We start from the raw sequence: 16,663 nt of genomic DNA, 5'->3' as shown, positions 1-16,663 counted from the left end.
CTCTGCCTCCCAAGTGCTGGATTAAAGGTGTGAGCTATTACTGCCTGGTAAGTTTATTACATTTTTTTAAAACACGGAGTCTTACTCTGTAACCCAGGCTGGCCATGAACTCCCAATCATCCTCCCACCTCAGGCTTTTCACATACTAGATTATAAGTACAAGTCACCATGCCTGACAAAAAATTTCATTAAAAAAAATCCACTAGCAGTCTACCGGCACATGGTTATGATAGAAGATAAAGATGCACAAAGATTGATTATAATGCTTCATCAAGAACAGAATTACTTTTCCTTACATTCAAGGAACAGAGTAAGTGATGCAGCAAGAAAATTATTTTTAAATAATATTTATTATTGAACTAATTAATGGGAAATTGGCTCAACAAATAATACAGTTTTCAGATATTCTAACAATATTTTCCATAGCTATTAAAATTTTGTTCTTGAAGACTAATGACAGAAAAATTATTCAATAAAAATGAATAAAGAAGATGTGTACCTGTGTATAATAGGATCTGACTACATCAAATACAACACATAGGAACTGTCAGTAGTGTCCTTGTATTATATTAGATCTTTTTCTTCACATATAGTTGTTGTCTTTTAAATCTTTACAATTAATATATATTACTCTGTAATCAAGAAAAATAGAGGCATAAAATAAACTATTGGTTCTTTAGCATTTGACTTCAATAACAAGTCCAATTGTATAAAGAACACCACAGCAAAAGCTGATTGTTCATGAGGAAAACCATACCATATCACAAGATGAAGTAAGACCCTCTGTTAACACGGGTAACTATGCATGCTTTGGCTGGCTTATCTTGTCTGTCTGGTATTGGCTTATCTCTAAGACCACTCAGGTATAGCAAGGGAACATCCCCTGTGGACTCAGTAAGACTTAGGGTAGCGGGTGTGGAAGGAGAAGACCCAGGTAGCCCTTTGGATAGAAGTCAGTAGCGTGGTCGGTGTCAGAGTTCCAAGTGGGACAGGTTCGAAGACCATTCACAGTTGCAGAAGCCCAGAGTGACTCTCGGTGGCCATAAAGACAGGTTCCCAGTGTGTTCACACCCGATTGCTCTTGCATCTACTACGAAGTTGGGAAACTATTGTGTCGAAGCATTGACAGCATATTCTCAGAAAGCAACAGTCATTCTCCACAAATCGGGTGACAGTTTCATCTTTCTTCACGTGGGAAAGGTCATTTCATTCATTCCAAGGTCTGCTCGAAGACAAAAGGATGTTTAATCAAAACACTCATGCTGCTCATTAAAAAACAGAAAAAAATCCCTCCTTTCTCCTTCCTAGAACCGCCGCCGTGCCCTGCATTTTGCAGTCGGTTTCCCAAAGAGGCCAGCAGCTCAAGACTCATCTTTATTTTTTGTGTTCATTTACCAGAAAAAAAAAAATCTCCAACATGCAGACTCTGAAAGGAGAGGCAGTAAGAGAGAGAGCCCTCAAGGATCTGAGGTTTAGAGAGCACCTCAAAAACATTCACAAAAATCTAAGTCTCCATAATGTGCTCTGTAAGCATGTTCATAAGTTAATATTAGCAGCATTTGGTAAAAACAGCGCTCTCAAATGGACTGCTCTAGCCCAGGGTCTCTTGCCCATCCGCGCTATAAATTCTTCCGTCGTTGCCTTGTGAATGTGGAGCAGGTAAAGCTGTTAGGTATTAACACGGCAATTGAGAGATTGCTACTTCCGAAAACATGCGAAATTTAAAACTGGACACAGATACATTTTTCTCTGTGTTCCTCACGTTGTTGTTCTTCAAACTTCGGTCCAGTTAGCACTGTTATGGCTGCCATGTTTCCTTCCTTCCATACAGGGGTTCTGTAGAACTTGCGGCGAGTACAGTTGCCTAATCGACCCCAACGAGGGCAAATTCAGGTACTCTTCATCTTACCAATATTTTGCAGTTACCAGTACCTGTTACAAAACCTCTGCCATCTGCGACAAAAAGGCTTTCTGACATCCAAATGTGTGTAATGTCACCTCACGATGCGGAGAGATACAAATGGCTGGCAGCTGACAGCGGGTGCTTAATGAGCCCAGAGCAAACGGCCAGAAGGCATTCACACTAGATATAATTTCTCCTGCCTTTCTTGGAGTAGTAAAAGATAAGAGCGAGAGAAATAATAAAAGCAAAGACAAGAAACACGATGAAGATGAGTAAAGACTTCCGGGTGTGAAAAAAGCTGCATTCGGTGCACAGGGCGTATTCCTCTGGACAAAACCTTCCCTGCGTTTCGGAACCCAGGAAGCCATTGTCGTCGATAATTTTCCTATAATGTCTCAGAGATGGTTTGGGCTCGAACTGATTCGCAGCGTAACGATAAAAGCCAGACTTCGGAGCCGACCGATCACTAAGCGAATAAGCAAAGTAGCCGCAAAGGTTGATTCCATCCAACATGTAGGCTAGGGAGACAAAGGGCAGGAGAGGATTTACTGAAATATTTTATACACCACTCAGCCTTTTTACACCGCTTTGGTGGATAACGAAAAGCCTCAATACCAACAGGCTTTACGGAAGAACAAATTGGCAAATATCAAGACAATATGGAAATACTCTACAGAGCTGGTTTTGCACAACCAAACCTATGCTTGGTTTATTTTTAATACATCGAGCAGATAAGATGGCTGTGGGAGCAGCTGCATCATTCACAGTAAGTGTGAGGTATTTACCAACAGATAAAGGATAAAGGAATCGTGGCACATGCGCATGGTGGGATTTCGTTCAACCATGAGGCGTGAAGGAGGTCGTTTGCAGGAAAGTTGATGCAGCAGAGATCGTTATATTAAATGAAATAGCTAAGACTCAGATAAGTATCGCACATTTTCTCTTGTGGCTCGTGTGTGACACACACAGATGCACACACACAGATGCACACACACACAGATGCACACACACACAGATGCACACACACACAGATGCACACACACACAGATGCACACACACAGATGCACACACACACAGAGGACATGAAAGCAGTTACTGGATTATGAGTGCTGGAAGAATCTAAATTCTTGGGAGAACAAGAGAGTAATGGAGAGAAAGGAACAAAGGAGAGCAATTTCCTTACATGTGCAGAACACCAGACACACACATACAGACACACACATGTACATATACGAGGCAAGAGGGGTCCCGGTACTCTGGTCCTTACAGTCTTTCCGTCCCCTCTTCTGTGATTTCCCCACAGCTTTAGGTGTAGGCGTTGCCCTGTGGATGCATTAATTGAGGTCAAGCACCCCATGATCATTTGTTCTAGACACAACAGGAAAGCTGTACCCATGAATTCTCAACAATAGGGCTGCTTAGCGAAGACCTGTACAATAACACCACTAGTTGACAGGCCAACTTGGATGGGTGAAGTCTCACAAGGCCCCGCCCCTAGATGAAGAGCTGCAGGCAATCAATGGCCACTGGGGGAGAATCGATCTCTCCCCAAGAAGCCGCCTGATAAATCCAATTCCAAGTGACCAGCCCTACATAGGTACATACCAGCAACATTAAATGGACTTGGTAGTGTGTGTGTGTGTGTGTGTGTGTGTGTGTGTCTGTAAAACAATATCAAGGAAGAAGTCACAGAATTTGAGAAGGAGTGGGGGACACAGAAGGAGTTAGAAGGGGAATAGGGGACATAAATGATATAAACACAGTATTCATACAAAAATAAACCATTTAAAAGGTTTCAATGTGGTAAGAAAGCCTGGGATAATCTGCAGAACGAGGGGGACTATCAGGAGATGGGAGGGTGATGGAGGACAGAGGGAAGTGAATGAAAGCACTCTACAACAACACCCATACGATCAAAAATGTCATAAGGAGCTCCTTATTGTGTATGCTCACAAAACAATTAATTTAAAAAAAATAGGAAAAATTTTTTTTAAAGAAAATCTAAAGAAACAGAGAGAAAGACAGACAGGTAGACAGGGAGGGAAGGAGAGAGGATCATCTGAAGCTAAGCTTTTCAGAGTGGGGCTGGAGACTCTGTCTCCACTTTCCCCTATGCTCTTTCCACCACAGGGGAGATGCTATCTTTAGCTCTACTTGAGGACGGGCGGTGTTCCCCTCTTCATCAGGAACCACACACTCTGATGGTGATGGCATTTCTGGGAGTGGGGGCAAAGGAGGCTCACCTTTCAGGGCCTCGTTCACGTAGTTCTCAACATAGTACATCCTCAGCGCGTCCTGCTCGGCGTGGGGATCATCGTCTATGCCATTGGCAGTCACATACATGGGGAGGTCTCCGTACTTGAACCTCAGCCAGCTGAGCACCTTGCGCAGCCCCCAAGGCACCACAGCCACCTGACTGGGAGAGTTGAGCCACGTGATGTCAGTCATCTCCTGTACCTCCAGGTAATCGTTGTATTTTATGGGATCCTCCCTTTCCCAGTCCACGAGGATGGTGGTGTAATGGCTCAACGCCAGGAAGTCAAAGGAACCCCTGATTAGCTTTGCCTCGTCTTCAGTGAAATATGGCAAAAGGAAATTGTTTTTTTGGTTCAACCAGTCTCTCATCACACGTGGATAGTCTCCGGAGCCGAAAATAGGCTCTGCCAGCCAGCCAATATCAAATTCCAAAACTCTCTCGGCCACTTCTTTGTCCTTCTGAGAGAAAGGGCAGGCCGGTTCTATCCAGTCGGCCTGCAAGGCAATGGATATTTTGCCTTTCTGAGCCGCCCTAAACTTCTCGTCGTACAGGCGCCAAGCCAAGGCATGCGCTTTCAGGAGGTGATGGCCGGCACGGTAGGTCATGTTCCGTGTGTTGGGTTCGTTTACAGTGATCCAGAATTTGACCCTGTGGCCCAGCTCTGTAAAACACAGGTTCGCATAGTCTGCAAATGCCAGGGCCGTGTGTGGGTTCTCCCAGGCCCCGTGTTTGGCCAGTGCGTGTGGCAGGCCTTGGTGCTGGGCTGCTGGTTGCCACAGGGCCACCACCGGAGTGATGTTGGCGTGCACCAGCTCGCTGATCACGCAGCGGTAGAAATGCAGAACCGTGCGATTCACTTGGGTCTGGTTACCCAGAGGCAGGATCAGTGCCCAGTCCAGGGAGAAGCGAAAGTGGGTGACGTGCATTTCTCGAAGTAAGGCGATCTGAGGCCGGATGGCAGAGAAATCGACACAGTAGGGTTTTCTCTTCTTGGCTACAAGCCCGTCTACTTTAATAAGCCTCTTACTGCGATGTACATCCCACAGGTAGATGTTCAGGTCGGTAAACTGAGAAAGAGTAGTGTCCACCTACAAAGAACCAAGCGATTGTTACCTTCCTGGCAGACCGGCAGAAACTCAGGCAATAATTTCAACAACGTTAGCAAGCAAGAGATGCACACTTAAGTTCTCATCACGCTGAACACTTAAATTGTTGTTCGCGAGAAAGAAAACATTACTCCCCCCACCCCCGCCTTTTTTTAATGCGTATGGATATTACCCGTAGTTCTTACTAATTGAAACTCTTACATTAAGATATGTTTTTAAGCTGGATTTTGTTACTTCAGATAACAGATACTAGTGGTTTCTATACGTGGGAAGTCTGTAGATTACAAGCAGAGAATTTTTCATTATTTTATATTAATTAAAAATTTTTATGTAGCCCAGGCTAGTCTCCCCTGCCTCGGCCTCTTGAATGCTGCGATTACAGGTACGTACCCCTGCAGCTAGCATGGATGTTTTGCTCTTACTATAAGACGCCACTAATGGTGTGAGACTGCTCTTTCTTTATTTTTAAAGGCATACTTATTTTTTTGTTTTAGGTGTATGGGTGTTTGCCTGCATGTCTGTCTGTGCACCACATGCTTGCAGTGTCCATAGTGGTCAGAAGAGGGCATAGGAGTCCCTGGAACTGCAGTTAGGCTGGTTGTAAGCGGTCGTGTAGATTCTGGGAATCAAATCAGAGTCCTCTGCACAAGCAGCCTGTGCTCCTAACCACTGAGCCATCTCTCCAGCCCTAGGACTACTTTTTAGAAACAAACAAAAAAAGTGTTTAAAAAAAATAGGAAAAGAAGGAAAATTGCTTCTGAGTGGTTTAAAGTCAAAAAATGAAGTGCCGTTAAATCGTGCTTGTTAAAATTGTGCTCTGTATTGAGGCTTGTGTTGTTCTGGGTGCCAGATATGTGTAACCACTGCCTTTCGTTGGCCTGAGAGACAACAAAATCTTAGATAACACAATGATGATTAAAAATTCTGAAAGTTTGCAAAGAAGTATTATTGACACACAACATAATTTCTAAGTAGTTTTAGGTTTTGAGTTTCCTAAATTGGCTCTTTTTTTTTTTTTTTTTTTTTTTTTGGTAGCAGCATTAACAATAACCGTGAGATATGTAAGCCTCCAAATCGAAAATGTCTCTAGGAAAAGTAGGCCAAGTGTGAGAGCAACATCATAAAACCTCGGGGCTTGCACAGAAGGGAAAATCCCCCTGACACAGGCCACCCAACCTAAGCTGGACTTTGCTCAGAAATAATCCTCTGAGGACAGGAGCCTTCATCTGACCTGTCTATAAGAGCAGGGAGTCTATGAACCCTGGTCTTGAATCTGTGGAGGAGGTTTTATCAGATGGTGTCAGGAGCTGATCTCCGAGGGGCGGGGCAGGGCCAGGCCAGCACCGCGTTGACAAAGGAGAGCCAGGAACAGTCACCCTGCTGAGGGAAACTGCCTTTCTGGAAATCGGATCAAAGGCTCACCCTCCCGCGTTTCCTGATGCTAAGCGAAGGTGTCAGAGGCCCCCTTCCACCTCTGAACGCCCACAAGTGCTTCCAAATCTCAGCTCCACAAGAGAAAACATTGGCTTGCGTGCTCTTTTGCGGTTTAAGTCTTCAGAGTTTGAGATAACTTTTTTGGATTATTTTTATTCAGCTCTGAAGGGGCTAAATTCATAACTTCTCTCCCAGAATCATCCCAGAATAACAGTTTCTATTCAGTCTAACTAAAAACAAATATGAAGACCATGACAAGATTTCGGGTGGTGGACTCCGCTCTCCAAAGTATGGGCCACTTAGAAATGAATGTGTAGGCAAAAATCCATTTAACTTACTGCAAGTTATTAACTTAGGTTTTAGTAAAAAAAATAATATATGTATGTGTGTGTGTGTGTATATATATATATATAATCTTTAAGGAGGGATGGGTACAAACATGTATTTAATTTGCTACTGATGAAAGTTTCTCCTCACGGGTGGAGCTCCATGCTATATGTAACCTGTCTCACCTTTGTGAACTAAGCGCATCCGTGGCAATGAGCTGACAAACCGGCGAGCGGGGACACTGAGTCTAAGCAAAGGCACCCTGTGACTACACCCACCAGCAAACTTCTAACAGGTCTTATGTAGCTAGGTTATTTTAAAAGTTATGTGGGTGAAATGTTTGCCTCCACTCTTGAGTTTGGAGAGTTAGGAAGGAAGAAAAAGAGAAACTTTCGTGGTTTAAAAATCACTTCTCAAACTTTCTTGATGCGGAAACTCAGGGACCAGCTGAGAAGGGTTGAAAGGATTGCAAGAGCAGAGGTTGGGGAGGGTCAGAGACCAGCAGCATCTGCCAGCTGCACTGGATCCCTGCGCTCACAAGCCCACAGCAGCTGTGGCTGTCTTCCCAGAATCAAGCCAAGCAACATATCGGCATAAAATTTTAAAAGCTCCCACTCCTGAGGCGCTATGGGTAGATGATGGCTTCCAGGTAAGGGAAAGTTAATTTTCTTCAAAGATGTAACTCCTGGTAGGCCGAGCATGTTCCAAGGGATGATCCTGCGCCAGGATCACAAGGGTACAAATCAGGGTTCATACTTATTTCAACAGGGGGAAGGATGTGAAGTTTAGGCTTGGGGGAAGTATGATGGATCTGGAAGAGGTTAGGAGGCTAGTAGGAAGCAAATATGACCAAAATACACTGTATAAAATTGTCAAAGAATTAATAAAAATATTCTTTAAAAAATCACTTCGACATCGTAGAAGTGCTGAACACTGCTTGTCAAAAAAACACTCAGCTCGTCCTGAGAGAGCCAAGAACTCCTTTTGTCTTTGTCAGCCAGGGAGTTGTCTTGAGAAAAGCGCTGACAACATGGGGAGAGCCAGCAGCAGGGTAGACAGAAGCCAGTGCCCACAGCAGCATTGAGGGTAACTTTAAGTTGGGTTCACAGAGGACACAGTGGGACTTGAACGTGGAGAGGGACAGACACCCTGAGTGTGGATAATCTCAAAGGACAGTATGACCTGAGAGAGGGGTTTGGGGTCATTTCACGTTTGATCTAAGATAAGATCCTGACCCAGCCATGAGAGCTGGGGGGGTCTGACTCAGTAACAGGGCCCAGCAGAGCAAGGCGCTGCAAAATAAATAAAAACAGTGTTTCCATGGTAAAAGAGACATTCTCTCCTCATTTCTGGTTCTGATTGGGGCTGCCCTTCCCTTTCAAGAACATCGAGCGCAAGCCTAGCCCTGTACACTGTTTATCAGGTCCTCAAGTGAAGATGCAGCTCTGCCCCAGGGAACAGGGTGGGAGGAGGGTGGCTTCCCCACACAGCCCTGCCTCCCGGCACAGATGCAAACCTGAGTCTTCTCTGAATGCAAATGACTGAACTTGTCACTTGCCAGACTCCTGCCATTATGAGAGATGGTGTGTATGAACCTCCATGGCAGGGACATGGCCAGGAGGGACCTCTCCTGAGACAGAACCAAGACAGGAACCATCTAATCTATTCCTCACTCCAACAAAGACAAGAACGCAGGAGCTGTGGGAAGCCTCTAGTTTCTTCTCCTCGTCCTCCTTCAACGTTCCCATTGCTGATATCTTAGAACCTACTTAAGCATTCCTGTAGATTCTGACAAAGTAGGGTAGGATGTTCCAGATGGCCTGGTACTGAGGGAGAGAGACGGGAATATGAATCAGCTCATTCTCAGCAGCTTCCCTGAAGCTCTCTGTATTTCCGTGTTGTGTCTCCTTTATGAAAACCTTGACTTCTTAAACAGGGATTTCAACCATAACACTAAAGGAAGTTATCTTATCATCATATTGTCTTAGCAGATCTTACATTTTGGGACCTACTGAAAAGTGCAAAATGAAGATTGGAAGATGTTTGAAGAGTGAAGCATTCTGGACTGTGTGTTTCACCTGCTCACTAGGGAACCCACTTTGGCTCAAAGTCCAGACCCTGTGCTACGGCAAGAGCCTGGTAAGGATGTGCTACCCACTGGCAAGAGGCTTACTGACACTGCTGATGGGTTTTATTAGCTGACTTACTTGAACGTAGTTGTCAACAACTCCCCAAGCAAAGCCACAAGGAAATGTCCCTTCTAAGGGTTGGTTTTCAGGTAAAGGAGGGAAGCCATTGTTCTCTATCAGCTTCTGGTAGAACAAGGCCGAAGACTTCGGCAACAGCTCCTTGTCCTGACTCAGAAAGTCGACATAGAAGAGTCCACGTCGGATGCTGTAACCCCTGTGCCACTCGAAACCATCCATGAGGGACCAGGCAGTGTACCCAATGACGTCGACCCCATCCAGCCTGATGGCTGCAGAGGGAAGAGAGGACAAGAGCAATGTCATCCTCCACGGGGTTTTGTGTGACTTTTCCACTTAAAGAAACAAGGCAAAGGGCTGGAGAGATGGCTCAGTGATTAAAAGCACTGGCTCTTCTTCCAGAAGACCCAGGTTTGGTTGCCAGCACCCACGTGGTGGCTCATGGCTATGTCTCCAGTCTCAGGGGATCTGATGTCCCCTTCTTGCATGTGGTGCAATACACACATGCAAGCAAACATTCACACACATAAAATGGAAATAAATAAAATCTCAAAAAAATTAAAAGGAAGAAACACATCAGGCATATTTCTTCTTGTTTGGTAAACAATTTTTTTCCTGTTCACAAATCTAGTTAAGTCTACCAATCAGTGTCTTCATAGACAGTTTTACCTTCGCAGTAGCAGACAGTTTCTCAATCCCAGAGGCTCTGGGATATCTTGTTCTCCCTACCCAGGGCACCAAGCATTGTGACTTGTGTCTTCTTTTCATTCCTGCCCTGTGCATGGAGCCAAGGGCCTTGGGATGCCAGGCGCACACACTATACCTGACCCACTTCTGCAGTCTTTAACTCTCTACCTTCTAACTTACCCAGATCATATCAATATTCTTCTTGCTTTAAAAAGTGCTTTATTATCGAAGAAGGGAGACAGTGGTGGTTATAAATGACCAATATACATTGTATAAATGTATGGAGGTTTCAAAGAATAAAAACATTGAAGAAAAAGCATTTTATTCAGCTTAAACAAATGAACTAAAACGTGTACTGAGAGCTAGAGAGCCTGAGATTTGTAATATTGTATTGTATAACCTAACAATGTAGAAGAGAAACTGCGAGTTGACCAATTTGAACTATTAATCCTGTTTTGCTGTTTTATCAACAAATTATTAAAATTCCTTTTATGGAACTTTAAAAATTAATTTTTAAGTTTCCGAAGGGCCCAAATGAGAGAAGTGTTACATAAAGACATTCTTGCTACTGCCCAAATTATCCACATTGCAACAAAATTTATATATCTACATTTTTCAGATAGTCTTAAAGGTGTGTGTAGGTGTAGTATGTGTGTATGTTGTGTGTGTGTTATATTGTGTGGTGTGTATGTATAATGTGTGGTATGTGTGTAATGTATGTGTGTGGTGTGTGTGATATTATGCATATGTTGTGCAATGTGTGTGTGTGTATATGATGTGTTATGTGTGGTGCTGTGTGTGATGCTGTATGTGTATGATGTGTGGTGTGTGTATGTGTGTGTGATGTGTGGTGTGTGTATATGATGTGTTGTGTGTGGTGCTGTGTGTGATGCTGTATGTGTATGATGTGTGGTGTGTGTATGTGTGTGTGTATTATGTATGGTGTATGTGTGTATGTGGTGCTGTGTGTATGATATGTGGTGTGTGTATATGTATGTATAGAGGGTGCTAAATTTTGGCAGGAAGTGGGAATTTTCCTTGAAAACCTACCTTTTAGGGTTTCCATTATAAACTTCTTGAGGTAATACATGTATTTGGCATCATCTCTCTTGGTGGTCCCTGAGACAAACCAACCATTTTCCACAATAAATATTTGAGGGTGGTTATATTCCAGATCTATCCAAGTCAGGAGCTGCCTCAGGCTGGGAGATTCCAATTGTCGGAACTTCATGTGAGGGTCCAGTAGTTGAAAACTCAAGGTTGGTCCAAAGGAAAGAGCAAAAAAGTCAGCAGTTCCCCTGACAAACCTCTTCTCAGACTCAGTAAAAGCAGGCAGAAGTGAGGAGAGGTTGCTCCTCATGCTCTCTGGGTAGTCCCCGTCGATAAATATGGGTTTGGCAAACCAGCCCAGCACAAAATCGAGAGACTTCTGGCACTCTCCGATGTTGTGGTCAGTCATTCTTCTAGGACTGATCCAGTGGGAACTCAAGGCAATGGACACCTGGCCTCCCTGAGTGGGGCGGAAGGAGGTGTTGTAGAGATGCCAGATTTTGGCATGAGCCTAAGGAAAGAAAAACATGGTGAGTTTTTCCCTGACTTTGAAGAGATATACAAGGCCTGCTGGAGCCGCCAGAACCACTGACACCTGACTTCCATCGGGCCCACTACAGAGGCTCATCCACAGTACAGCAGTCAGCGATAGCCAGCCAGCTATCCCATGGAAGGCCGCCCGACAGAGAACTGCCACCATGAGAGATTTCCAGTATGTTTCGGTAGCCAATGGAAAAATGTAAATCTGTTGTGTTGAGTGTATAATTATGGTTCACACTGGAAAAATTAATAAAATAAGAATGTGTTATAATAATAGCTTACTGATAATTTATCTTTGGATTATGTACTTTTAAGTTAAGGGGCTTGATAAAAAAAAAAAAAATCTTCCATCTGTGACCATACCAGGAATTTCTAAGTAGGATTATATGTTTTTTTTTCCTAAGAGACCGGGAGTTTCCAAATGGACTCCAGTCGTTTGAGTCAATCGGCTATTTCTTACTTGTCTCCCATCACCAGAATCCTAAGACATGCTCCCACAATCCTTGTTTTTCCCTCTAAATCAACGCCATAAACTGAAAGATGAACCTTAGTTATCTTGGCTCATCCTCTAGGGGGCTGAGACAATGCTGGCTCCTCGAAGTGCGGGAGACCAGCCAGGAGCAAGAGACAACCAAACACAGCTGTGAGGACCTGGGCTACCAAGGCATGGCCTGGAGTCCCTGGAGTGTTGCTTTACACGGCCAACTGCGTGTTTCCAGAAAATGCGGCTTATTCCTTTTTGACTTAACACTGAAGCTAATCTGGGCTTCATTCCCTCTTTTCCCTGGAACTCCGTGATTAATTCTTCCTATTCTCCTACAAATACAAGGGCTGTTTGTCAGCCTTTTATTCCCCCAACACACATTTGGGCAACTGCCCTTTGCTTGCTGCTTGACGCTGCGTAGTTTCCAGAATGACCAATCCGACGTCCCTCTCACGGCATGAGCCGGAGGACCTTCCGCTCGCTACTCCAAATACCCTCTTCATTTTCCTCTGATATTCTGGTTTGTCTCAGCACAGGCACCCAAGAATGGCCTCATCACTCATCTTCCAAGTTCAGCGAGCCGTTCAACGAAGCAAATTTGTTTACATCCCTCATGTTGACTTTCTTTAGCAATATGCCCCATTTCACCGAGGGCAATATCTCATGATCTGAAGCAGCTGTCTATAAGCTAAGACAAGAATAAAAACTGAACTGTTAAGCAAGGCAACAATGGCTTTGGCCTGTAGGACTGGAGCGCTAAGTCAGTCAGTTCCTCCTCGCTGTCGCCAGCTCGCCTTGGAACACTGGCTTCCTGAATCTAATAGGCACAGAATAGGGGCAGAACCGGAAGAGCTACACCGGAGGATGAAACAGAAGCACTACACTGTCCAGTCCGGCCTGGGCTGTAGAGTGAGGCCTGTCTCCAAACCTTTACAAAGGAGAAGAGGGAGGGGAGGAGAGAAGGCAGGAACACTGAGGTATAGCTCAGTTTTAGAGCATTTACTAGCTCATAAAACGCCCTAGCTTTAAACAAACAAAAAACACCAGAGAAGAAAATGAACCACCCTTTCATGCAACAATAGAGATTGACCTAAAAGATGTTATCTAGAGCAAAGGAGTCAGGACCCAAAGGACACTCACGCTGTCGCTGTCGGGTGAGCCATTTGCAAGCCTCTAGTAACGGGAAGGAGAACAGTGGCTGTCTATGCAGGGTGAGGACCAGTGAGGAGTTAGAGGAAGTTCTAAGACTCTGTGCTTCTCTCTGCAGGGGATTTGTCACACAGATGAACAGTGTCCCAGTTGTCTTCTCTGCTGCCGTGACAGAAGACTGACCAGAGCAGCTGGGGAAGGGAAGGGTTCCTTTGTCTCCCAGGTCCATTATTGAGGGAAACCCACGCAGGAACCTCAAGGCACAGTCTAAAGCAGAGACCCCAGAGGAACTTTCTGGCTTGCTCAGCCAGCTTTCTGATAGAGCCCAGGCTTAGCTGCCCAGAGATGGGGCTGCCCACCGTGCACTGGGCCCTCTTCCATCAATGAAGAAAGGCCACACAGACATGCCTGCAGGACAACCTGAAGGAGGCAACCCTCCCGCTGAGGCTCCTCTTCCAAGGGGGATTAAGTTGACAAACGAGATTATCCATCACACATGAGGTTGCCAAAGCTCATCAGATTGCGAGCAAAAGATTGAAGATTTATAGGGAAACAGATCGTGAGTATACTACTAGCCATAAAGATAGTCAGAGTTGTAAATTACCCAAGGTTTATGTGACAAGAAACAATGATTTCCTCTGAAACATAAACTCAACTCTGCGACAACAGGGATAATTCATTACTTTAAAAAAAAATCTGTTATTTTGTTTTTATTTGTTTATTTATTGGTTTTTCGAGACAGGGTTTCTCTGTAGCTTTGCAGCTTGTCCTGGACAAGCCTGTAGAAGAGGCTGGTCTCCAACTCACAGAGATCTACCAGCCTCTGCCTCCTGAGTGCTGGGATTAAAGGTGTGTGCCACTGCCCAGCTTTTTTTTTAAGTTATTTTGTTTTAACATTCATTTGTGCAACAAATATTAATTACACTCTGCACTTTGCTGAGAGGTTCAAAGGCTGATATCTTCTCGTGGAGCTTCTATACCAGGGAGGAGATGGACAGAGAAAGGAGGGTGGCAAGTGCCAGGACGGGAAAGGGTTAGATAGACTGGAAGGGCTGGCAGGGTATCACTTGAGGAGAGGCCCAACCAATAAAAAGTAACCAACGTTAACTAGGACAAGGGTCAGGGAATTATAGCAGGGCATCCAGGCAGAGCTGACCAATCATCTAAGGGAATAGACTCTGACGGTTCCAATTCTGCACCCTTCCGAGCCTTGTCACCACAGGCCAGCTTCTCTGTTAGCGGGCTAGAAAGCTGGCTCAGCCATTAACGGATAGGCTCACAACCAAACATATAAAACAGGAATAGCAATGACATCATCTATTCCCATCCTTGTGAGAATTAAAAAAGTTGATACTGGTTAACTATGCCTAACCCCCAAACCCTAACTCTGAAATGCTCCAAAATTCAACATTCGTTAAGACCCAGTATAACCACCACAGGTGAAAATGCCCATCAGCCTTCACGTCAGGGTTCTCCGTCAAAAGGCAGATGCCCTGCAAAAACTGGCCTGAGGAAACCACGGCACACAAGACATGAATGAATCTTGTGTCGGCTGGCACTCCACCCCAAGGTATCTCATTATGTATGTGAAAATGTCGCAAAGTCCAGGATGTGAGTGACTTCTCCACTCAGCCACTCGGGAAGAGACTTACTCAGTCTTTGCGTGGGTGGCTGCCACTGTGGCTGCTGCCTAAGAAGCACCATGTGTTTATCCCTCGACCGCAGTCACAATGCCATTTGCGTTATGATTTTCAAAAGATGGCTGGATATGAGGTAGAGAATGGCAAGCCAGCAGGGAACCCAACCTACCAGTTAGGCAGCTGCTGCTATAATGATGGTGCCGGGCAAAAGAGGACGGCCCTTTGGGCCACTGGTCCAAGTGAGATATAATGATAGGCAAGGAGATGCTGGCTGTGGCCAGCCTGAAGCTATCACTGATGGTGGGATCAGCGTAGCTGATGTGCTGGATGCCACATGTGGGGTGTAAGAGAGGAAGGGAATCACAGACAACAAAGGAAGCCCCAAGTCGAGGTGATCAAATTCTCTTCAAGACATAGAATCGCTGTCTCGAGGAAGAAAGCCAGGCGTTTGAAGGCAAAGGTAAAAAAGTCACAGGTGATGCTAGCGCTCGTTCTAACACACCTTGGGGACCACACTCAATGGGTCATTTTGTTGTGACTGTTCCTTAGATTTAAAAATTAAAATTAAAATGGAATAATTCTTAGAAGATTAATTTAATCCTGTGAAAATTAATGTAAAATCTTAATTAAATTAGCTGAGGCCAACAGTGAAAGAATTGAAATGCGGCCCATAAATAGAAAGTAATTCAGTTATCCGTGCGTGCCACTCTGAATCCAAGAGCGGTGGTGTAACGTCCCGGGGGGACCTTAGAAGACAAACAATTGAGACATTCTAGGGAAACATAGGGCTGCTTTTTGTTTTTGCTTTCTTTCCCTCAACTTTAAGAACAGCGGCACATTTGAGGACTTTCTCAAGGTCACCGTTGTGTTGCGTGAGTTACACAAGCTAGCTGACTGGCCCGATGCCCATGTTTATAGAGCAAATTATCCTCTTATTTGTATCAGCACAATTCTGTGGATTATAAACTGCAGTTCCTTAACAGAATTTCAATCAGTCTCTTATAAAACACTCATGTAATGATTTCCCCAAAATAAACCTTCTGTATTTTCCATGCACAGAACCGCCAGCCGTCTCCACACAGAGCCCCTTAAAGTTGCAGAGCCAAACCTATCTCTCAGGTAGACAAACAGAATAAAATCATGGCACCTGGAATGATTAGCCTTGCCTTTACTGAGGACGTGTGTGTGTGTGTGTGTGTGTGTGTGTGTGTGTATGTGTCTGTGTGTGTGTGTCTGTGTGTGGTATGTATGTGTGGTGTGTGTGTGGTGTGTGGTGTGTGTGTGTGTGGTGTGTGTGTGGTATGTGTGGTGTGTGTGTGTGTGTGTGGTATGCATGTGTGTGGTGTGTGTGTGGTGTGTGTGGTGTGTGTGTGGTGTGTGTGGTGTGCATGTGTGTGGTGTGTGTGTGGTGTGTGTGTGTGGTGTGTGTGGTGTGTGTGTGTGGTGTGTGTGGTGTGCATGTGTGTGGTGTGCATGTGTGTGGTGTGCATGTGTGTGGTGTGCGTGTGGTGTGTGTGTGTGGTGTGTGTGTGTGGTGTGTGTGGTGTGCATGTGTGTGGTGTGCATGTGTGTGGTGTGTGTGTGGTGTGTGTGTGTGGTGTGTGTGTGTGGTGTGTGTGTGGTGTGCATGTGTGTGGTGTGTGTGTGGTGTGTGTGGTGTGTGTGTGGTGTGTGTTGTGTGTGTGTGGTATGCATGTGTGGTGTGTGTGTGGTGTGTGTGTGGTGTGTGGTGTGTGTGTGTGGTGTGTGTGTGGTGTGTGTGTGGTGTGTGTGTGTGGTGTGTGTGTGTGGTGTGTGTGTGTGGTGTGTGTGTGGTGTGCGTGTGTGATGTGCGTGTGTGGTGTGCGTGTGTGGTGTGTGTGTGGTGTGTGTGTGGTGTGTG

At 45.0% G+C, this 16,663-nt stretch overlaps 1 protein-coding gene across 1 annotated transcript in view; it reads right to left on the bottom strand.

Annotated features, from left to right (window-relative positions):
• Window positions 1-436: 436 nt before the first annotated feature.
• Kl (klotho) overlaps window positions 437-16,663 on the bottom strand; it is a 38,925-nt gene continuing 22,698 nt past the window's right edge. The window contains exons 2-5 of the mRNA XM_041678190.1: window positions 10,969-11,479; window positions 9,235-9,503; window positions 4,147-5,248; window positions 437-2,421 (exon numbers count right to left, since the gene is read on the bottom strand). Of these exons, the coding sequence (XP_041534124.1) occupies window positions 2,084-2,421; window positions 4,147-5,248; window positions 9,235-9,503; window positions 10,969-11,479 (2,220 nt within the window). The 3' untranslated portion in view covers window positions 437-2,083. The remainder of the gene's footprint in view (window positions 2,422-4,146; window positions 5,249-9,234; window positions 9,504-10,968; window positions 11,480-16,663) is intronic.

Source organism: Microtus oregoni, unplaced genomic scaffold, assembly GCF_018167655.1.
Source record: "Microtus oregoni isolate MIOR12 unplaced genomic scaffold, Mior012 000029F_ref0000214, whole genome shotgun sequence".
Classification (NCBI taxonomy): domain Eukaryota; kingdom Metazoa; phylum Chordata; class Mammalia; order Rodentia; family Cricetidae; genus Microtus; species Microtus oregoni.
Note: the sequence above shows the minus strand (reverse complement) of the source record. Positions and strands in the feature narration are given on the sequence as shown.